The 21,174-nt window shown below is 45.7% G+C and overlaps 1 protein-coding gene and 1 long non-coding RNA gene across 2 annotated transcripts in view; one reads left to right on the top strand and one right to left on the bottom strand.

Annotated features, from left to right (window-relative positions):
- The window catches only part of cubn (cubilin (intrinsic factor-cobalamin receptor)), a 52,453-nt gene that overhangs the window by 4,558 nt on the left and 26,721 nt on the right, over positions 1–21,174 (bottom strand). The window contains exons 30-60 of the mRNA XM_049010520.1: positions 20,707–20,881; positions 20,327–20,508; positions 19,985–20,141; positions 19,284–19,400; positions 19,046–19,159; positions 18,600–18,728; positions 17,428–17,560; positions 17,001–17,206; positions 16,376–16,557; positions 15,074–15,266; positions 14,753–14,950; positions 14,331–14,477; positions 14,058–14,248; positions 13,710–13,878; positions 11,208–11,382; positions 10,919–11,097; positions 10,185–10,394; positions 9,546–9,686; positions 8,916–9,097; positions 8,600–8,771; positions 8,134–8,337; positions 7,845–7,994; positions 7,454–7,575; positions 7,008–7,233; positions 6,222–6,406; positions 5,658–5,814; positions 4,981–5,130; positions 4,492–4,680; positions 2,546–2,675; positions 2,064–2,281; positions 289–494 (exon numbers count right to left, since the gene is read on the bottom strand). Of these exons, the coding sequence (XP_048866477.1) occupies positions 289–494; positions 2,064–2,281; positions 2,546–2,675; positions 4,492–4,680; positions 4,981–5,130; positions 5,658–5,814; positions 6,222–6,406; positions 7,008–7,233; positions 7,454–7,575; positions 7,845–7,994; positions 8,134–8,337; positions 8,600–8,771; positions 8,916–9,097; positions 9,546–9,686; positions 10,185–10,394; positions 10,919–11,097; positions 11,208–11,382; positions 13,710–13,878; positions 14,058–14,248; positions 14,331–14,477; positions 14,753–14,950; positions 15,074–15,266; positions 16,376–16,557; positions 17,001–17,206; positions 17,428–17,560; positions 18,600–18,728; positions 19,046–19,159; positions 19,284–19,400; positions 19,985–20,141; positions 20,327–20,508; positions 20,707–20,881 (5,289 nt within the window). The remainder of the gene's footprint in view (positions 1–288; positions 495–2,063; positions 2,282–2,545; positions 2,676–4,491; positions 4,681–4,980; positions 5,131–5,657; positions 5,815–6,221; positions 6,407–7,007; positions 7,234–7,453; positions 7,576–7,844; positions 7,995–8,133; positions 8,338–8,599; positions 8,772–8,915; positions 9,098–9,545; positions 9,687–10,184; positions 10,395–10,918; positions 11,098–11,207; positions 11,383–13,709; positions 13,879–14,057; positions 14,249–14,330; positions 14,478–14,752; positions 14,951–15,073; positions 15,267–16,375; positions 16,558–17,000; positions 17,207–17,427; positions 17,561–18,599; positions 18,729–19,045; positions 19,160–19,283; positions 19,401–19,984; positions 20,142–20,326; positions 20,509–20,706; positions 20,882–21,174) is intronic.
- On the top strand, positions 482–3,274 carry LOC125739950 (uncharacterized). Its single transcript, XR_007397402.1, has 3 exons — positions 482–1,999; positions 2,081–2,970; positions 3,051–3,274. It is a non-coding gene; the product is annotated as an uncharacterized LOC125739950 (long non-coding RNA).

Here is a 21,174-nt window from a genome sequence, read left to right as displayed (position 1 = left end):
CTAGGCATCAAGAACTCATCTAATCTGCACAAAGTTATATCAATAAGCAGGATATTTTTAACCAGCTAGATACCAGTATTACCTTGAAATTGAATTTAAAGACATTATAATTATGCTATCATCAGTGATTAAACCACTTGTCTAAATGCTATTGTCTAATACCTATTGTAAGTTTTGCTCTACTAACCTACATTCTGAAGTATTCTGTTTATCTTGCTTATGTATTGCACTACTCCAGAAAGGGCTGTTAACGCTGGCAGAATCCAGCAGAGGTCACTGTGCCCTTACCTGGACATAGTCGTATTTGCAGGTGCCCTGCGTGGGCCCCTCCAGCTCGAAGGTGCTGAAGGTGAGCTCCAGCACCTTGTTGACCGGCGCAGCGATGTGCCACAGGCAATTCAGCCGCGACTCGTACTTCCCATCCAGGTTGATGTCCGGCGAGCCAAAGGTGCCTGTCGGGTTGGTCAGGTAGCCCCCGCAGCCCTGCTGGGGTCCTGGAAGGGAGACGAGGGAGGAAAGGAACAGTGTGAGGGAATCAGGAGCAGCCACAAGGGGGAGACAAATCTTGGTTACATGCAGGTCACACCTGCAGTTCACAGTCAACACCTAGCTTGTATTAAAGCGGTTCCATTTTTAGGATTTCAACACATCCTTGTCAAGCGCTTTGGTGGTGAGTTTGCTGTGAAAGACGCGAAATGAAAAAGTAAAGCAAACTGAAATTGAACTGAGCACACAGAGGAATTATGTCAAGACCCACCAGCAGGTGGGAGTAGTAATCCACAAACGCAAAAACTTGTGTAGAAAAAGGAAACTTCTCAGTATCGCTTCTTTCCTTTTCACTCCTCTAACTAACGCAGCACATTCAGAATCATAGAGGCATTGCAATGAACAAAAAGCAATTTTGTTGAATGATCGAGTTTGGCACAGATAAATGATTCAGATTATTCAGCTTGGGCTCAGTACAGCAGTGTGTTTTGGGGTCCTCACCACCCCACCAATTGGGGGGGGGGGTCCTCAGGCGTTGACTTCAGCAGCACACATTCAGAGCTATAAAGACAGGAAGCCTGGTGATGTAATGACGATGATGTAATCCCAGGGTACTTGGCTGGGTGGTTATTGTTACTGGGGCTAATTTCCTGGGGGGGAGGGGGTGTACGTGATGAAGGACCATACACTAACAATTTGCTTCCTGTCTTTCACCCCCCCTCCTTCCACAGCCTCTAAATTGAAACTATGTTTGCTTCTGACTTATTTAAGTAAATGAACATCTATGTATTTAGCTTTCAGGACAATGCCAAACAGTGACTTAATACAAGTACATGAATTAACCAGTAAATGAAAACCAGTTCAGCAGTAGTTCAGCAGTAACTGCTGCCAGCTCCTGGTCTCCCCGCTGATTCAGACTGGGATTACACTATCCAAGTTTCAGAAAAGGTACCGTTCTGGAAAATAATGTCACATGACTCCTTCCAAGCTTCACCAGATTCTCAGAATACCCAGACAGTGAGGACAGACTCCTCTCAAACCATCTTTATTGGAGAATCAGATGTATCAGTACTTCTATATTAAGAAGAATAAGGGCTGCTTTTGTGCTGCATGGCATTATGGTCTTATGATCTTTTATCTTGTTAACCGCGAATGGGCGTGATTAAAGCATGAGCCTAGAAGCAGGAGTTTGGTGCAGGCTGTGCACCACTAAACATACCACGATGGGTGATTCTATCACTGACTAGGGTAAGTTGGAACAGGACCAGGGGAGACTGAAATTCAGACTGTGGGACTCATATCATCATATTGAAGCAACATATTGAACTGGGGCCAGTAGTGAAACTGCACTTCAAGATGATAGCAGTTTTAAAGCCATCTGAAGACCCCCAAGAAAGACACACCACCTGGTTTCCCAATCATGACGGAAAGGCTGGGGGTCACTTTTGGAAAGACTTGAAGTGCGCAGTGAAAGTTCAGTGCAGAAATACACTGAGTGACTGAAGTTACCCAGGTGAGCTGATTCTTCATTAAACCATCTGTTTGGATTATGTAATTTCCTGGGTCACATCTCCTACCTAACGTCTCACTGTAGGTGGCCCTCCAGCCCTCCCCGGAAATAGTGGCATCAGTCCAGAAGATGATGAAGAGCTGATTGGTGGAGGACTTGAGAGTGGGTGGGACCTCCCTGCCACAGAATTTCCCCAGCAGAGGGGCAAGGGTGTCTGGCCCATCATACACTGCCAGGTAGTCATACTGGCAGGAGGAAGAAGCCTCCAGGTTAAAGGTGTCGAACCTGAGAGATGGGAAAGCAAAGGAGGGGTTGTCATGACAACCACTGCGACTTCGCCAAATTCACTGAGTCACGTAACCTCATTTACTTGAGATGGGTATGCGATCAAAGACAAAAAACTAGGCAGGTAAGCAATGACCTCAAATTTTAGATAAATATACAATTTCAAGTTTGATTGTTAATACACATCCATAACCAGAACCCAGCTTCACAAGCCGCCGGACTTTTGCCACCATGCCCCCTAGTGGCGCGACCAAGAACACTCACTTGAGTTCTATGACCCTGTTGGTGCCGACGATGATGTGGTAGGTGCAGTTGATGTTGTGGTGGTAGTCGCTGATGGAGAGGGTGGGGCTGCCCACTGAGCCGGTGCTGCTGTTGAAGATGCCTCCACAGGCTGTAGGATCAGGACAGAGCCATGGAACATGACATGCGCCTTCAGGATAACGCTACAAAATGACAATATTCCTGGAGCTTAACTCATCACCTGTATTCATGTAGCTCTGCTCTCCCATCTGTACTCATATAACTCTAACATGATCATATAACTCATATAACATGATTTCCTATCCAGCGCTGTGTCACTATGTGCATGAGCATGTCCTAGGAAAGGCTGCTCTCTGCCTGGAAAGGCTGCTCTCTGCCTGGAAAGTCTGCTCTCTGCCTGGAAAGGCTGCTCTCTGCCTGCATTGGTTGCTCCCTGCCTGGAAAGGCTGCTCTCTGCCTGGAAAGGCTGCTCCCTGCCTGGAAAGGCTGCTCTCTGCCTGCATAGGTTGCTCTCTGCCTGGAAAGGCTGCTCCCTGCCTGGAAAGGCTGCTCTCTGCCAGCATAGGTAGCTCCCTGCCTGGAAAGGCTGTTGCTGCAGGACACACACTCAGGCCAATCAGCTATTTGCATGTCTGGATCGCAGGAGGAAACTGGGGTCCCTGGAGGAAGCCCTCCCACACACACACACCATCGGGTGGGATTCGAAATAAACAATAATCGTCAATCTGCCATGGGTGCGGCACAACAGGTGTGTCAGAACTCGGCTGTCATCAGTTCTTTGGTTGTTACATGGTCGACAAAATGATAGTATTAATCATCTGAGAAGGTCGAGCACAGGGTTTTAAATAAGTACCAGCAGGTAAAAATTGATATTTTGCTTAGGTTAGATTTAACAAGTTACGATGTTTCATTTTGATACCACATAAAAACACAAACGATTTCAAGTCACTTTCTTTAAGGCTTTTGGGGCACCCCCAGACCTGAAGAGTGGGGACCTCACTTTCATCTCCGTGGTGAAGATTCTGGAATTTTGCTACAAAGTAGCTGGTTAAGTGGGTTCTAGTGTGTTTTGTAAACTTCTACGAGAAAAATGATGGCGAAACACTTATGAGACCAATATTTTACTTGAAGAAAGCTGAAAAAAATAGCTGAATTTCAATAGAAAGTAACAGCAAGGCGGACGTTGGAAAAAAGAGTAAGAGAAAATTAAGAGATTTTTGTGGGAAAAAATATTTAAATGTGACATTTTTGAACAGAGAAATGATGAGCTGAATCTGAGGAATTCTGGGTTAGTTTCCTCCAATCAATGCAATCCTATTTTAATAGACTTTTTTCCAGTTGGATTCAAACCCACACCCCTGCAGGGGTGGCCCATTGTAATATAATTCAATATAAGAACATAAGAACATAAGAACTATACAAACGAGAGGAGGCCATTCGGCCCATCAAGCTCGCTTGGGGAGAACTAAACTAATAGCTCAGAGTCGTTAAAATCTTATCTAGCTCTGATTTAAAGGAACCCAAGGATTCAGCTTGCACTACATTATCAGGAAGGCTATTCCATACTCTGACTACACGCTGTGTAAAGAAGTGCTTCCTTAAATCCAGCTTGAAATTTTCTCCCGCTAATTTCCACCTATGGCCACGAGTTCGTGTATTTAAACTAATGCTGAAGTAACTATTTGGTTGAACAGCATCCAAACCTGTTAGAATCTTATATACCTGGATCATGTCCCCCCCTCAATCTCCTTTGCTTGAGACTGAACAAATTTAGCTCAAGTAACCGTTCCTCGTATGACATTCCTCTAAGACCAGGAATCATTTTTGTGGCCCTACGCTGCACCTTTTCTAAGGCCACAATGTCCTTTTTAAGATATGGTGACCAAACCTGCACACAATATTCTAGGTGAGGTCTCACCAAGCCCCCTAATATTAATAATACTCACGGATGATTTGGTACTCAGCCAGGAAGCCATAGTCGTTGATGATGCTGTCGGAGTAGAAGTTGAGCAGCATGGGCCCGAACGTGGTGAAGGTTCCCGGGATGGTGTGGCCACAAAGCACGGCCACCAGGGGGCTGGAGGCTGACGGCCCATCATAGATCTTCACACCATCATACTGGCAGTTGGAATGAGCTGGAGTGCGGGATGTGGCAAGCAGGAGACTGGCTCAGATCCTAATGCATAGCTTACAAGTACATAATCTTATACGTACATGGCTTACAAGTTCTTACTCTTACAAATACAAGGCTTACAAGGTTAGGTAACTCTTTAGCCAATAGGCTCTTTAGCGTACTCTTTAGCCAATAGGCTCTTTAGCTTACTCTTTAGCTAATAGGCTCTGTAATTAACTCTTTAGCCAATAGGCTCTTTAGCTAACTCTTTAGCCAATAGGCTCTTCAGTTAACTCTTTAGGCAACAGGCTGCTGGTCTCACCTTCAACCTGGAAGGTACGGAACTCTAAGAGGACAACCTTCTGCTCGCCAACATTGATGAGGTAGTCGCAGTTGAATCTGGCCGGGTATTGGGCGGGGTAATCGGGGCTGACCACGCGTCCAATGGGGGCTGAGAAGTTTGCCCCACAGCCTGGGACCCAGGAGAAAACATCAGTGTCTCCACAAAGTGCTTTGCTGTACAGCAAAACTGTCATACAATCCAAAACATATTAAAGGTTAGAGTAATAGGATGAATATAGTACATAACTGGATAGTCACTATATCGCACACATACAGACAACTGTTGATTGATGTAAATAATCCACTCAGTGAGCCCTTACATAAGTCAGATTTTACGTAAGTCAAATTTATCATTCCATACCATTCAAAACAGAGAAAAACACATAACTCAAAATTAAAATGGTAACAAAACTCATCTTAATAATCACTTTTTAGCGTTAGCGCTTCAGTGAACTCCAAGAATCATGGATATTTTTTTTTTCGTAACCCCGGATTTACTTAATGGAGTTTAACACAAGTCGAGTGCAGCCTGTACACTAAAATAAATCCTTAGCCGTTAGTATACAGTCACTCTGTGTATTTTGCTAGGTAAGAGCAAGCCAGTTAGCACAGGCTAACAATGCAACTAACTTTAGCAGATGCAGAGTTAGAGCTCACGTGTAAAGAAGGAGGCTGAGAAGCCTTTGGCAGGGCTGCCAGTGGACTGGAAGCGGGTCGTGATGATGTTGAATGGCGCTACGACCGGTGCGGGGGGGGTTGACCCACAACCGGTCACCAACAAATGCTGGTCCAGCTCCTTGTGGCCTGACCACACCTGAGGAAACGGGAAGAATAACAGCCCCAGTCAAAGAAGCACAGGATGATCTAGGGGCTGACTGCATTCACACGCTGGCGGACATCTTTTAAATTCATTCTCAGTACATTAATTCACATTTAATTTTTATTTTTAAATATGACATAGGACAGATTGCAGTATATTTGCATTTTTGACCATGTACCATGTAACTTCAGAGCAAAATGTGTTTTCAGCAGAATGTTATTTCAAAACTAGAAGTGATTAGGGACCTTTTCAGTGACTTGAACTTCCGAAACCCAAGTTCTGTGACTGAAATCATGCCACTAAAAAAACTGATTTACACTAACTGCTTCAGCATAAACACCTAGTTGTGAAAATACGTGGCCAGTAGCCACACCCCCCTCACACCCTGGCCCCGCCCACACCTTCACATAGCTGCTCTGGCACTGGCCAGAATCTGGGATCTCAAAGTCGCTGTGAAAGTTCATCTCCAGGTGATAGCCCTCGTGAGCCACGATGTTCCAGGTGCACTCGCTGTTGGCCGGGAAGTTCTGGGGGTAACCCGGAGATGTAATGGTACCGCTGTCAGCATGGAGGATTCCTCCACAGCCTGCAGGGTGGGGGGAAAATCTTCATCAGGCCAGTCTTAATGACCCTCCCACCCTTCTCGGATTTCAGTCTTAATTTAGACTTGACTATTTTGTCTTGAGTCTTTCCTCTTTAAAAGCCTATGAGTCCATTATCCGGATCCTGAGCTGAGCAAACAGCAATTCCTCTATGCATGTTTTTTGTAATTCAATCGACGGAGGTCAGGTGTTTGGTCTTTCCTGTCATCCATTGTATATCAGGAACAAAGAGCACAGAGTGTTAGCTGGAAATGAAAAACATTTTGCACATTTCAATGACGTAACCTAAAAGCAGTCTGAGACGAGCCACCAGATTCATTCTTTTTCCCCAGATGTATGGAAACCGTGAGGGTTACATAACAGGAAGTTATACCCGCCACAGGAAGTGGCCAGGATGTGGTGCTTGGCATACGCTAAGTAGGAAGATCATTGTTAATATTATTTCTATGATATGTTTGCATGATTTTACCACGTTAGCATATTCTAGATCCAGCGATCCTGGATCTAACAGCTCAAAAAAATATTATCGTTAATTATGAAGAATGGTACGAACACACAGCACAGTCAGGGATGAGGGCCTCATACCCGAGGAATCGGTGCTCCAAGTCGCGTGGAAACCGCCGTGTGATACACTGTGGTCGGCGAGGAACACCACCACCAGCCATCGGGAGCCGGAGCGGATGGTTCCAGGGGAGTTGGTCCCGCAGTACTGGCCAATCAGGGGCGACCCAGGGTGCTGTCCATTCAAGATGCTCACAGAGTCCCAGAGGCACTGGCTGTGGGGTTCCACTTCAAAGTCGATGAAGGTGAGCTTGGGACAGCAAGAGAAGTGACCCTATCATACTCACCATGTACCCAGATATCAGATCTAGATATCTGACCTCAAGCTAACGTTATGTATCGATGTAGAGTATATCTTATTAAGAAAACCTGTTCAAAGGTTAGCAGTCCTAATGACTGAAATCACATGATTGGCAGGGGAACTGCTGCTGTACCCTTCAGTGTAAATATCCACCAACATTCAGACTTACAGTAATAGTGTGGCCCTCAGGGGCCTCTAGGAGCCAGGTACAGCGGCTAGGGCTGGGGTAGTTGTTGGGGTACCCAGGGCTGTAAATCACTCCCCCTTCTCCAGCCTGCATTCCTCCACACTCTGAAAGCAAGGTAGGGATAGTAGTAAGACAGCATCAATATTAAAGCACAGCTGAATTACAATTAGCAATTGTAATTGATTTTTAATTAGCTTTTCTAATGGAGTTTCAATTACGAATTGTAACTAAGTTTCAATTAGTAATTATAATCTAATTGCATCGGAATTGTACTTCTAAAAAACGTGTAGCTCGGCCTACCAGTATTCTTTGACAAGCAGCCAGAATTCCATTAAAATCCACTAACTTGTGTGCAGTAATAACTGTAGCTTACCTGAGAAATTGTACTTTGCAATGAAGCCCAGGTCTACAACGCTCTCATCTGTGTGAAAGCGAACCCAGAGCTGGGAGGTGGACACAACCAGTGGGATGCTCGGTGTCGTCTGACCGCAGAACCGGGCCAGGAGCTCGCTGTTGTGGTCACCTAACAGGAAAAACGTTACATATATATTCAATATTCTGTGCACAAATCATCATCATCATCATCATCATCAGGTGAACATTCTCTACACCCATCCACCCCCTAGCCTCCCCGCCCTGGTGGAGATGACATTAGTCCTCACCCATGCGGAACTCGATATAGTCCCACTGGCAGGTCTGGTGGTGCTCCAGGTGCAGGTCCAGGAATTCCACCGTGATGGAGGTGTTGCTGTGCTGTGGATTCTGGATCAGCCACTCGCAGTTCAGGTTGTTGCTATAGTTACGGATCCCATACTCCGGGGAGCTGAAGTTTCCTCCCGTGGGGTTGCTCAGGGTCCCACCACACACTGAGGCGGAGAGCACATCAACAGCGTTTATTTTATAGTGTAAGTGTCCCGACACGTCAGGCACAGCCCAGGCCACATGCCACAAGGTTTCCCATCATGCTTTTCTCTTTCTGGAGACTGGATGGTGGAAATGGGGCATTTTGAACAGAAACTGAAGTAGATTATCCAGGAAGGAAAAGGCTCTCAGCGCCACGAGCATTGTTTGAGAAGCATATTATTTGAAATGTACCACTGTGTTCCACGTGATGAGAAAGTATTTTACCTGCCGGTTCATCAGATGAGTAGTCAGCGGTGAAGCCTCCGTTGGACACCGAGTTATCAGTGGCAAACGTGACAGCCATGGTGTTTCCCGATGACTTGACCAGGGTCCCCGCACTCACCGTGCCGCAGAACCGCTGGAGGAGCGGGGCATTTGGTGACAATCCATTGTAGACCTGAAAGGAGTGCCGGAACACCGTGAGAACCCTGAGGATCCCCCCATCTCCAGTTCCAGATACCAGCAGATGTCATGCGCCCATGTGACCGAGCCCAGTGACTGTGCATGGTCAGTCATGTGACCTGGGACTGGCAGCACTCACAGCCACATAGTCGAAGGGACAGTTCATCTGGCCTTCCAGCCGCAGGTCATTGATGGTGAGGGTGACCCTGCGACCCAGGGGCACGGTGATCCTCCAATGACACACGCGGTTATGCGGGTACAGGTTCGGATAGTTTGGAGATGAAATGGTCCCTGACGCAGCATTCAGCTCTCCTCCGCACTCTACAGGAATGAGCAATTAATGAAAGGGAAGCCTCAATGGTAGAGCAGATGCCTTATTTCAGGATACAGACCTCCCCTATACTAACACCCCACAGTACGAGTTGAATTGAATCGAATTGAACAGCATTGTACTGAATTGAATTCAGTTCAGTTCAAACAACACTTTATTAAAAAAAAATAAATAAATCAACAACGACCAAAGCAACCAAACGAAACCAAATGAAAAAGTATGCAAGGCGCTTGATTGATATGATTAACAAGGAGGTCCAAATGGTGCCACTCAGGTGCAGGGATCAATTATAGTTATATGTGTTATATATACTGATTTCTCCACACAAGTGACCTGTACCTTCCTAAGTCCAAGTAAGCAACAGAAGCAGGGACAGAACAGGTGGAGCACAGACAAGGAGAGAGGAGGGGGAGGCCCTGGGTATGAAGCCACACTCACCCTCCACGCTGGCGGCGAACTCCAGGCTGAAACCAAGGGCGTTCATGCTGCTGTCACTAACAAACTTCACGTAGGCAAAGCTGTCCCCTGTGTCCACGGGTTCCGGAAGGCTGTTCCCACAATGCTTGCCGAGGAGTCGCCCTGGCAACCAAAACGTGGGGCAAAGAGTGCTCAGATTCACCAAACTATACCGTAACACTTATTCAATTGCCATTTGGTCACACATTATGTGCAGGGATTGACATAACTAGTATGCAAGTATGCATTCACTTTTAACAGCGATACGTGCGGCAATCAGTTGTTGTAACAGCGTGAATTGTATGCATTTATTGTGCATTTGCCATATGACAAGAAATTACCATGCATTTGAACCTCTATATGCTAATTTGTTTATATGATAATCGATTGCCACACATATTGCTTTTAAAGGTGAATGCATACTTGCATACTAGTTATGTCAATCCCAGATTATGTTATATATGTTGTAGAGGGAAATGAAAATATTGCACTTATAAACCCAAAAGAGGCCAAAAGAGGTCTTACAAACTATAGAAACTGCTGACTAGGTGTGCATCTACTCTGAAGTTTCAGAGCGATTTATTTACACACGCTTGCTTGCTCTCGCCCCCTAGTGCTCACCTGAGGCGTTATACTCCCGAAGCTCCACATAGTCAGCGGAGCAGCCGTCAGATCCCTGCAGGTCCAGGGCGTTGAAGGACAGGGTCAGGTAGTGGCCCGTTGGGCCCTCTATGTACCACTCACAGATGGACTCATCTGGATAGTGGGCGTCCGGGTACCCGGGGCTGTGGATAGTGCCACTCTGTCCGGTGTACGTGCCCCCGCAGGTGGCTTTTGAGGGGTAGGAGAGGGGCAAAGGACAAGTGGAGATGTTACAGTTGGAGTTGCAGTCCCTGAATCAAAGCCTAAATGCTATGATTATTAGTCAGACTTTTGTATGCAAAAGTCTAGGCATCAAACACAACCGATGCTAGAAGCTTGAACTTGAGCTTGAATATTAAAATTCCAGGAAATAAAGACTATCAGAGTTAGGGTTGGTTATAAGGTCCAGCTGCTGATTTTTTGAGTGTGATATGTAACATCAGTGCTGCCCCAACCCATTTCGAGGCAAAATCTGCAATAATTGATTAAGATAATTGTCATTTCTCTTCTTGCTTCCCATTCAGACAGACTGATCAAATTGGGGCTCCACTACTTACATAATCAGTTTACTTATGCTTTGGGCCGGTGTTCCAATAAACTATCTAATATTAAAGAGGGGGTGTAAGCATTTGAAGATAATTCTAAACCGATGAAAGTGTCAGCGTTCCTTCTGTTGACCGCTGACCCCATTGACCTTTGACCCCACCACTCACTGATGGAGTATTTGGCCCGGAATCCCTTATGCGTGATCATGCTGTCGGTGCGGAAACGCAGCCGCATGACCGTGCCGGTGGAGCGTTGGGTGGGGGGCTTCTGGTCGCCACAGAGCCGGGCGATCAGGGGGTCGTCGGAGCTGGCACCATCCCGCAGCTCCAAGTAGTCATAGACACAGCTTTGGGGGGGAAGAGTTTGCCGGATGTCATTGGGTACACAGGAGACGGAGTGCGGTGTCCATCTGTATCACAATAGATGTGACCTCGCCACCCACCAAACTAAACTCACCCAGTATTTTGCTCTATGTAAAATTCATCCACGAAGTCAATCTGCACAGACTCCCCATTGGGCACGGTGATGATCCAGATGCAGTCGATGTTCTCGGGGTAGTTGCTGGGGTAGTTGGGGGATGTGATGTAGCCCGGGGGGTCTGTGTCTCTCAGCTCAATGGCTCCCCCACAGGCTATGGGATGTAATACAGAATCAAGTTTATTAACCAAATACAGGCATATTCCCAGGTTATTAACACAATCCACTCCCTAAGTCTGTCTTTAAGTCGAGTTTGTAGGTAAGTTGGAAAAATAATACCAGATATAATAATAATTAGCATTATACAGTAATAATAAAACTACATACGGTACTGTACTGCACCTCAAGCCAAAGAACTGGCGAAGATGCACAATGTTTTTATGAGCATCAGTAGTGCGTGCATTTGTTATTACGAAGCATTGTGTTTATTCCGACTTAATGGCAGTCCGTTCACAAGTACGAGTTTTCCGTAAATTGGACATTCTTATCCTGTAACTATCCATCCATTTTCCGAACCGCTTATCCTACTGGGTCGCGGGGGGTCCGGAGCCTATCCCGGAAGCAATGGGCACGAGGCAGGGAACAACCCAGGATGGGGCCAGCCCATCGCAGGGCACACTCACACACCAGTCACTCACACATGCACACCTACGGGCAATTTAGCAACTCCAATTAGCCTCAGCATGTTTTAGGAGTGTGCGGGGAAACCGGAGTACCCGGAGAAAATCCCACGACGACATGGGGAGAACATGCAAACTCCACACACATGTAACCCAGGCGGAGACTCGAACCTGGGTCCCAGAGGTGTGAGGCAACAGTGCTAACCACTGCACCACCATCCCGCCCCATCCTGTAACTAATAAATGCTTATCATGGCAGGCATATAAAGCTGAAAACTGTACAATTCCTGTAAACTATACAAACCCAAAAAATATTGGTGGCTAATACAACTGGTTCTCCAAATCCCCAGCTATGCTATCCATGGCATATCCTGCTGCAGTGATGAACTGTAGAATGAAGGGATGTGTAGGAATATCCTACTTCAATGATGAATTGTGGAATGAAATGATATGTAGGAATATCCTACTGCAATGATAAATTGTAGAATGGAGGGATGTGTAGGCATATCCTGCTGCAGTGATGAATTGTAGAATGAAATGATATGTAAGAATATCCTGCTGCAGTGATGAATTGTCGAATGAAGGGATGTGTAGGCATATCTTGCTGCAGTGATGAATTGTACAATGAAGTGATGTGTAGGAATATCCTACTGCAATGATGAATTGTAGAATGAAGTGATGTGTAGGCATATCCTGGTGCACTGATGAATTGTACAATGAAGTGATGTGTAGGACTTGACCATTCGCAGACTTTGGTAACCGTGGGGGGGGGGGGTCATGGGACCAATCCCCAATGGGCACCAAGGGACAACTGAATGTTGGTTGGCATTATGCTAACTTTGAAAGTTAAAAAGGTATGTATTTTCTACTTTTAGTTACTGAAAACATTAAACAGCATCTTAGTTAGCGGTGATACAACCTTTGAATCCATGGTTGAACCATTTAATAGCTGCATAGCACCAACTTCTGAACACTTTTGTTTCAATGTACAGAGGTACCTTGGAACACAAACTTAATTTTTTCCAGAAGGCTGGTCGAGTTGCGATTTGGTCGAGGTCCAACTCGAATTTCCCCATAAGAAATAATGTAAATAAATTTAATCTGTTCCAGACCCCAGCCTATACTTATCTACCTACCTAACTAATGATAAAAAGCATTAACAATCAATATGAAACTAATATGCACATGAAAAAGCGCACATACAAAAGCAAAAGAGATGTAACCAATGACAGTCCCACACTCCGAAGCGAGAGCAGACATGTGCTGCATCTTAAAGTCTCACTATAATTTCCTCTCTAAGTTCTGCAGTTACTCTCACCACTTTCCTCAATGGTTTGCTGCTATCACTGCTCCATTGCTTAGGGAAAATGATTACTCTATCACTAAATGTACTGTACATGAAGCACAAAAATAACACAGGAACACTTTCGCACGTCAAACTCAGTCGAGAGGTACTGCGACACAGAGCGATTGATAGGCGTTAGTATCGCAGTAGGTCTGTTTACCTTTCTGTTAGCTCATTAGAGACGCATCTCGATCCGTACAAGTTTTAGCAGGTCGGTTTTGTTTTGTCTTGTTCCGAGTTTTTGGTCGAGCTGAGGTTAGATTTTTCTTGACCGACCCGTTTGAGGTCCCAATTGGTAGCGTTGAACGGCTCTCGACCCATAAAAGTTTTAGCAGGAACCGTTGAGATCCACGATTTCGACTGAGGTACAAGTCGAAAATAATTTGACAGACCAGTTTGATGTCCGAGGTGGTCGAGTGAAGAGGCATTTTAGTTCCAATGTTCTATTGTATGAGCAGAGTAGTTACACCTGTGTGCTGGGAATATTATGACTTGGTATAACACAGGGTAACACACCTTGGTTATGGGCCTCAAAGGTCATCTTGAAGCCGTGGCCCTCGTTGCTGCCGTCACTGACGAAATGCAGGTAGAGGTGGCTATCCGTGGTCTGCATGACCCCAGGGGGGCTGGACCCACAGAGGCGCCCGCCCAGGGGCGGGGCTGATGCATCTGGGCCATTCCTCAGCTAAATGAGAGGAGTCAGCCATAAAGCCACACCCTTACTCAAGGTGCACTAACATACAACTGACTGCGATGCATAAAGAATCTCTGATTTTTAGAACCATAAAAAAATCTTTGTAAGATCTGCTAAAATTGACATAATAGACATGCCTCTATTTTACCCCAATAGTGCCCCTGTCTCACCTCCAGGTAATCTCCAGTACTGCAGGCATCTCCATATCCCTGCACCTGGAAGGGGGTCTGGAAGGTGATGGATATCCGTGATCCAGGGGTCACCATTACATGCCAGGTGCAGTTCAGGTGTGGGGTATAATTCTCTGGGTATTTCGGCGAGCTGATGACCCCTCTGTCAACATGCAGGAGACCGCCACAGCCTGGAGGAATGTGGAATAGCACCTTAGGTGCCACTGTGGTACCCTGCTATTGTCCCTGATGATCAATGGCTGAGTGACTCACCCTTGGTGTAGGAGGCGTTGAAACCCATGCCACTAATTGAGCCATCGGAGGTGAAGCGCAGGAACATGGCCTCCTGAGTGGAATGCAGGGACCCTGGGGGCTGGCGGCCGCACACATTGGCCAACAGTGGGGACTGCTTCGTTTCACCTGCATAAGCAATACAGCAAATGTAGCCATCGCACTTTTTGGGACTGCATTACCCAGAATGCAACAGCAACCCGCCTTAAAGGCACAGACGGACCTCTCATAGTTATGTGTCTTTTATTTCCTGCCTTAAGCATAATGTTAATTTGAAAAGATTTATTTGAAAGCTTAATGTGTCCATGAAAAGTATAACTCTGGATTATATTACTGTTATCTGGATCACACGCTTGCTGTGTGACAGGAAGTGGAGTCACATCAGGAAATTCGAGTCCCCTCACCGTCCCGGATCTCCAGGCTGTCATAGTAGCAGCCTGGAATGTCCTCAATGTCAACAAACAGCAGGTTGAGCTCCACCACGGATCCGGGCGAGCGGATCACCCAGGAGCAGTCCAGGTTAGGGTCGTAGCTGCCCGGCCAGCCGGGGGAGTAGAGGAACATGGGACTGTCACCAGGCACGAGGGCCCCACCGCAGGCACCTGTGAGGAGATGCCAAAACACACCAGCGTACTCAGAATGTCCAGCTACTCCCTCGCCTATGATCTTTGTAACTTCAGAAAGACAACCATATCTACACTAGTGAGCCAGACCCCACAACCCACCTGGAGCGATCGTAGGCGGTGGTCCGGAGCTCTGAACAGCGGTCCACTCGAGAAGGAAACCCCTTCCAACCACCAAACTGTCAGAGAGGAACTCCACCGTCAGCATGCTGCCTGAACTCCTCACCGGTCGGGGCAGGACCAAACCGCAGAACACGCCCAGAGGATAAGAGTGCACGTCGGGGCCGTCAAAAATCTGTTAATAATGGAGGCATATCAAGCTGGAAATGACTACCAGGGAGGTCCTGTTCTCATACCACTAACCTTTGACTCCCAGTCACAGGGACTAGGAAGTAAGCAATGAAGAAGGCTAATCGCTAACCGCTAACAACCAGCTCCACAACATGCCGGAGGCCTGCAGTAATTATCACGTTAATACTGTCTTAACGTAAATTCACTTCAGCATTATGGGTCAAACTTTTAACAAAGTATAGATGTGTGGTTTGGGAGGAACAGTTAGCCTTTGTTCTAGTGGTCAAAAAGCAGGACCTGAAATAATGCAAAGTACTGCACTGAGGTGCTCAACCTAAACTCAGTCAGTATAATGTTTGTCTGTGTAAATGTAGCTGAATATTGTGCAAATGTCTTAGGTAGTCAAAGAAAATGCTTAATGCTGTTTGTCTGAGTAGTAAATACATACGTGCTCAGGAAAAACACAATTTAACATTAAAATATATGCAAATTAACAGTAACACAAGAAAAACTCAGAAATTTCTTCTGTTCTCCTAAAAGTTGCTGATATATTGTTGAATGGTTAGAAAAATACCCCTTTGGTTCCCTAACCTCTCCTTAGGGGCTCCCCAGCCTTAACTTGATGGGTGTTGGCTAAGCCAATACACTCTGACAGACATCGCATCATAGTTCTACACCAACATTAAGATCATTTAAACATAAACTTCATTGACTGCTTAGGATTTTTGCACAGTGCTGTACATCTGCCAAGGAAACTTCTAAAGACCTTTTCGGGGCAGTAAAATAAGCTGGATGGAGAAAGACACCAATGGTTTGTTAGAAGGTTGCCATCCTGGCCAGTAAAAACAGCATACTTTTAAAATAGTAATAAAAGAATGTCACTCAGAGCCAGGAAACATGGGGAAAAGGTATGTGTTTCAGAAGAGTGCAGTCATTGAGAAACAGACAATATGCAAAGAAAGCAGTGACATCAGCTCACATGTAGTTTCCAGAAAAGGAACTGCCTATGCATCCAGTATGTTTGTAATCTGCACAGAACAGGATCCTTTGTCCTGCTGCTGAACTTCATCAGGAAGGGCCATTACCTGATCTTCAGAGGTCCACTCAACTCACCTTCAGCTTGTCGTAGAAGCAGTTGCCTAAATCTTCAATGTCCATGTCCAGGAAGCGGACCTCGATGTAGTAGCTGGCATCCACGGTGACGGTCCAGCGGTAGTCCGCGTTGTTGGGGTACATCCGGGGCCACAGCGGAGAGGCGATTTGGCCCTGGGTGCCTGTGATTTCATTCCCATACACTAGGTGGGCGCAATAGAGAAGCAGCAGTAATTAGAAAAGTTTTCACATGAGATATTTATGGTGGGGGATACTACTCATTGAGAAGCAATCGAAAGCAATACTCATCAGTACTCAGTACAGACTTAACAGCATTCATAATGATAAAGAAATATTATACTCAGTACTCATAGTAGCAGTGGTTCAGTGCTAATACTCACGTCACAAGAATATGGGCACTTACAGTGTTAGTTTAGATATCAGTACACTTTGTGAGGCGGTCAGTAATCAAAATTCACAGTGTGAGAAGTTTGGCTCTCGTTATTCAGTAAGAAGCTCACTACTCAGTTTATGAAGTTCGGTATTCACAACATAAGAAGTGTAGCTCTCATTACTCAATGTAAGAAGCTCACTACTCATTGTGAGAAGGTGAGTACTCAGCACAAGGTTAGCCCTTAGTACTCACAGTGCGTGAAGACAGCCCGGAAGCCATCTCCACTGACAGTGGCGTCAGAGGTGAACTTGATCCACAGCACGTGTCCCACAAGTGAGGTATAGTTTGATGGGAGAGAGGAGCCACAGAAGCGGCCAACCAAAACACCCGTTGAGTTTCCTTCCCTGACCTCTAGGACATCGTTGTTGCACCCATCACTTTCCTGGAGCTGAAAAGTGCTGTTGTCATGGAGAAGGAACAAAAATGATGACTTTGCTTAATAGATTCTCATTTTCATCTCTTTTGGAAGTCAAATGCACTGCCCATACTCATTCCTCAGTATTCATGCAAAGGGGTAACCATCAACATCCCGTTATTTCCAACAATATCAAACAATCAGTAAACAGGTCCCAGGACTCATTCATTCAAATTGGACAGATGCTGATGAACAGGGCCTCACATGAAGGACATTTGCAGACGATTGCCGGGCGAGCTAGTGATGGTCCACACGCACTCCACGTTGGGGGGGTAGGCGTCAGGGTAGTTGGGGCTGTTGAAGGCACCAGACTCCATACGGAGGTCCCCACCACAACCTGGCCAGGAGGGAGAAAGGTCAGAGGTTCAACTGAAATATGCAGGTACCCCCCACTTTACGAAAGTTCGATTTGCGCCACTTTACTTTTTACGGAAGACCTACATTGCTATTTTCACTAACCAAAAGAAATCTGAAAAGGATTTTTGTTTTTATTAAAAAAATAGCGAAAAACAGCATTCAGCGTTTGTTTTGCAGCAAGCCATTAGAAGAGGCAGCATGCGCCTCGAACAGTGATAGTGGGGCCACCAAGCACCTTCCCTGGGAACTACATTCTGTATAAAGCTATAATAGGTTTTAACAGTATCTGTGCTTTATCTCAATATCCTCTTTGGATTCCTTTCATTTAGTGAAACTACACTGCACATTATTTCTACTTTATATAAGCTGTGTATTTGTCTTATCATTCCAGCTTTTACTATATATATTACTGTTATTTCAAGTTTTATGTGTTATTTGGTATGATATCGTAGGTTATTTTTTGAGTCTGGGAATGTTAAAAAAATTCCCATATAAATTATTGGTAATTGAATACAGAATTGCTACACCAGACAATGGGTAGCTATTCCCCCATTTAAGGATGTTTCTGGGTAGGCCACAAGGGTTATAGAGCCAGACAGCTTGCCCAGAAATACTTGCATAGCACTCTAGACCATGGGTTTATAGATTACACTTCACAAAGGCGATCATTGTTTTAACAATAGAGCTCAGTTTGATCTTAAGTAACACGATCCATCCCAGGGAAGGTTTTCGGTTGGCCATTTCAGGTACTTCATCATTGGACTTACTACATCAGCATGCAAAGGGTAGGGTTAATAACTCTATCAAGAATATTCCTGAAGAATTCTTGCATAGACGTGCAACCCTTCATGTGATGTATGAGTGAATGGAAGATACGTGGGTGGAACTGCTACAGTAGACAGGAAGTGTCATGGACATCAGCAGATCTTCCTTGCATCTTTTGGGGCAGCTTCATAGGCTCTGAGCATATAGACAACATGAGCTCACATTGGTAGATGTAGGTTAGGTGGAGATCATACCAGAGGTGGAGGCGGAGTAGGTGGACCGGAACCCTTTATCAGTGATGTACATATCAGAGACGAATTTGACGACCAGCGCGTTGCCAAAGGAAGTGATTGGGTTGGGGACCCCAGATCCACAGTAGCGGCCTGTCATGCACAAGTGAGAAAAGACCCAGTGTCATTCGGGGTGTCTGGAGAAGAGACACATGCTCCCTGTGTGGAGGAAACTGGACCTGCAGTTACCTGTAGAATCTAGATTTTACTGGCTAGATTGTTTACCAAGGAATACCCAAGAAGAAGGGTCTGAACAACAGACTATATATGTGAGAAAGCATCAGCAAATGCTTATCAGAAATGATGTCACATTTAAGATGCCTTCTGTGCAAAACTAAGATGAGGTCTTAGTTTAAAACTGAAACAGTTCTAAGTTCAAGGGTTCTAAATCTTTCGGCGTAGGGTCATACCAATGGATGGTGCCTCATAGTTGTCCCCATCCAGGACTTCCACAAAGTCTGCAGAGCAGTTTCCAAAGTGGTTCTCTATGCTGAGGTCGGTGAAGGAGAGGGTCACGTGGTTAACTATGTGGAGAAAGGGAAATAGTGACATTTAATGTCATTACCGAATTTAGAAAAATACCAAATCATCTTCTGAAGGATGGTCGTAAACAAAGACAGCAGAATTCTGCTTCACATGGTTACGCACATGGTTCCATAGCCTTGATGATCCAGCTGCAGTTCTGATTGGCTGGATAGTAGAAGGGGTACCCTGGGGAAGCGATAGCCCCACCCACGTCATCACTGATGATGGTTGCCCCGCACGCTGCAACGAGAGGGACCGTCAGTAAATGGACAGGAAGCCATCAGTCACTGCTTAATGGTTTTAACTCAGACCTGTACTCAGGAAATCAGGTACTCAAAATACCTTGGCTTTTGGCGACACTATTCAATCCTGTTTAAATATCTACCCCTAAAGCTTTAGGAATGTTTAAATACAAAGAATTACAAATTGTGTGCATACTTTTTTGTAAACAGAAGAAAGAACCAAATTTTAGTCTTAATAATTCTTACTTTGCTTTTGAAGATCATTGTTGCTTTGTTTATGTGTGACCAGAAGTGTATAAATGGCAATTAAGGTCAGGTCAAAAGAAAGAATAAGCTGCTCAAAAGGTACAGCAGAAGGTCCCAGAATCATATAAGGCGTCACACAAACAGCTTTAAAGACCTGAACTTGAAAATAAGCACCTCTTGTTGAATATAAAGACCACAAAGTTAGTACTGATGTAATAAATGGTGCATGAAAAAACCCGTAAGTTTTTGATAAGATGCTGTATTATCTCCAAAGCTCTGTCACACTAATGCCTCATTGGACAGGACCCTATACCAGGTCCATGGTACAGCACCCACCCTCAGAGAACCGGGCACTGAAGCCTTTGTGCTGCAGGCTCAAGTCAGAGCGGAAGTGGACGTAGATGGTGTTCTGGGTGGAGGTGATGGGGGCAGGTGGGGTCATTCCGCAGACATGCGCGAGGAGTGGTGCTGATGTGCTGGGGCCATCATAGACCTGGGGGGGGGGGGGGGGGCAGTGAAAGCGTGGATGGGTTAGAACCCTTTTCAGATGAAGATAATCCTGACTCTAGACATCCAACAGACTGTCACTCATTCAGCTACGTAGTTATATAGTGAGTTGTTCAGTCTTTTGCATTTTGTCCTCCACACCAACAGATGGCACTATAGGAGCGAACTCACAGCTACGTAGTCCCATTCGCAGGAGGAGTGTGACTCCACCTCCAGCACGGTGAAGTTGAGGAGCACGCGGTGGCCCTGGTCCACACTAATCACCCAAGAACAGTCCACATTGTTGGGGTAGTTATTGGGGAAATTGGGGGAGTGAATTTCACCACTGGGGGCATTAAATATACCACCGCAACCTAAAGACAAGAGTGATAACACACAAAAGATTTTTAAAATCTATTTTTTTGGAACATACATGAATTATATCTTAAAATAACTTTTTCAACAAGAAGTCTGCACAATAATTATGTCCATTTTGGAGGATATGGTTTTCTAGTGGGTGTGGCTTCTAGTTTAGGCTGTGGTTTTGGAGTGGGCGTGGCCCCAGAGCTCACCTCCCGGCACCTCCTGCCAGCTGGCATTGAAGCCGTGGCCACTGACGTAGGCGTCGGACTTGAAGCGGACGGTGACCATGTTCCCTGTGCTGGACACGCGCAGAGGATTGCTGGGCGGACGCGTAGTGCACAGCTGGGCCAGCCGGGGGGAGGTCAGGTCGGGGCCGCCATATACCTGTGGTGGGGGGGTCAAGTAAGGTGAGAATCCTGTTTATATTGGATCGGCACTCATAGACATTAAATCAGGGGTAAGGATAATGATAGTTACATAACTGAGCAACTCCCAGTCATAACAAAGTGGTTGTGATACCCAACACAAGAATGAGAAACCAGCCTTTAGACGTGGAAAAGGCCCTGCACATGGGATGGGGTGGGGGGCTCAAGCCAAGCGAAAATGCCTGGATATAATCAATCCTAATGTGTTGTAAAGTTCTTCCGCAGTGGGGTTAGGAGTTATTTCTCAGGATG

Source organism: Brienomyrus brachyistius, chromosome 4 (genome assembly GCF_023856365.1).
Source record: "Brienomyrus brachyistius isolate T26 chromosome 4, BBRACH_0.4, whole genome shotgun sequence".
Taxonomy (NCBI): Eukaryota; Metazoa; Chordata; class Actinopteri; order Osteoglossiformes; family Mormyridae; genus Brienomyrus; species Brienomyrus brachyistius.
Note: the sequence above shows the minus strand (reverse complement) of the source record. Positions and strands in the feature narration are given on the sequence as shown.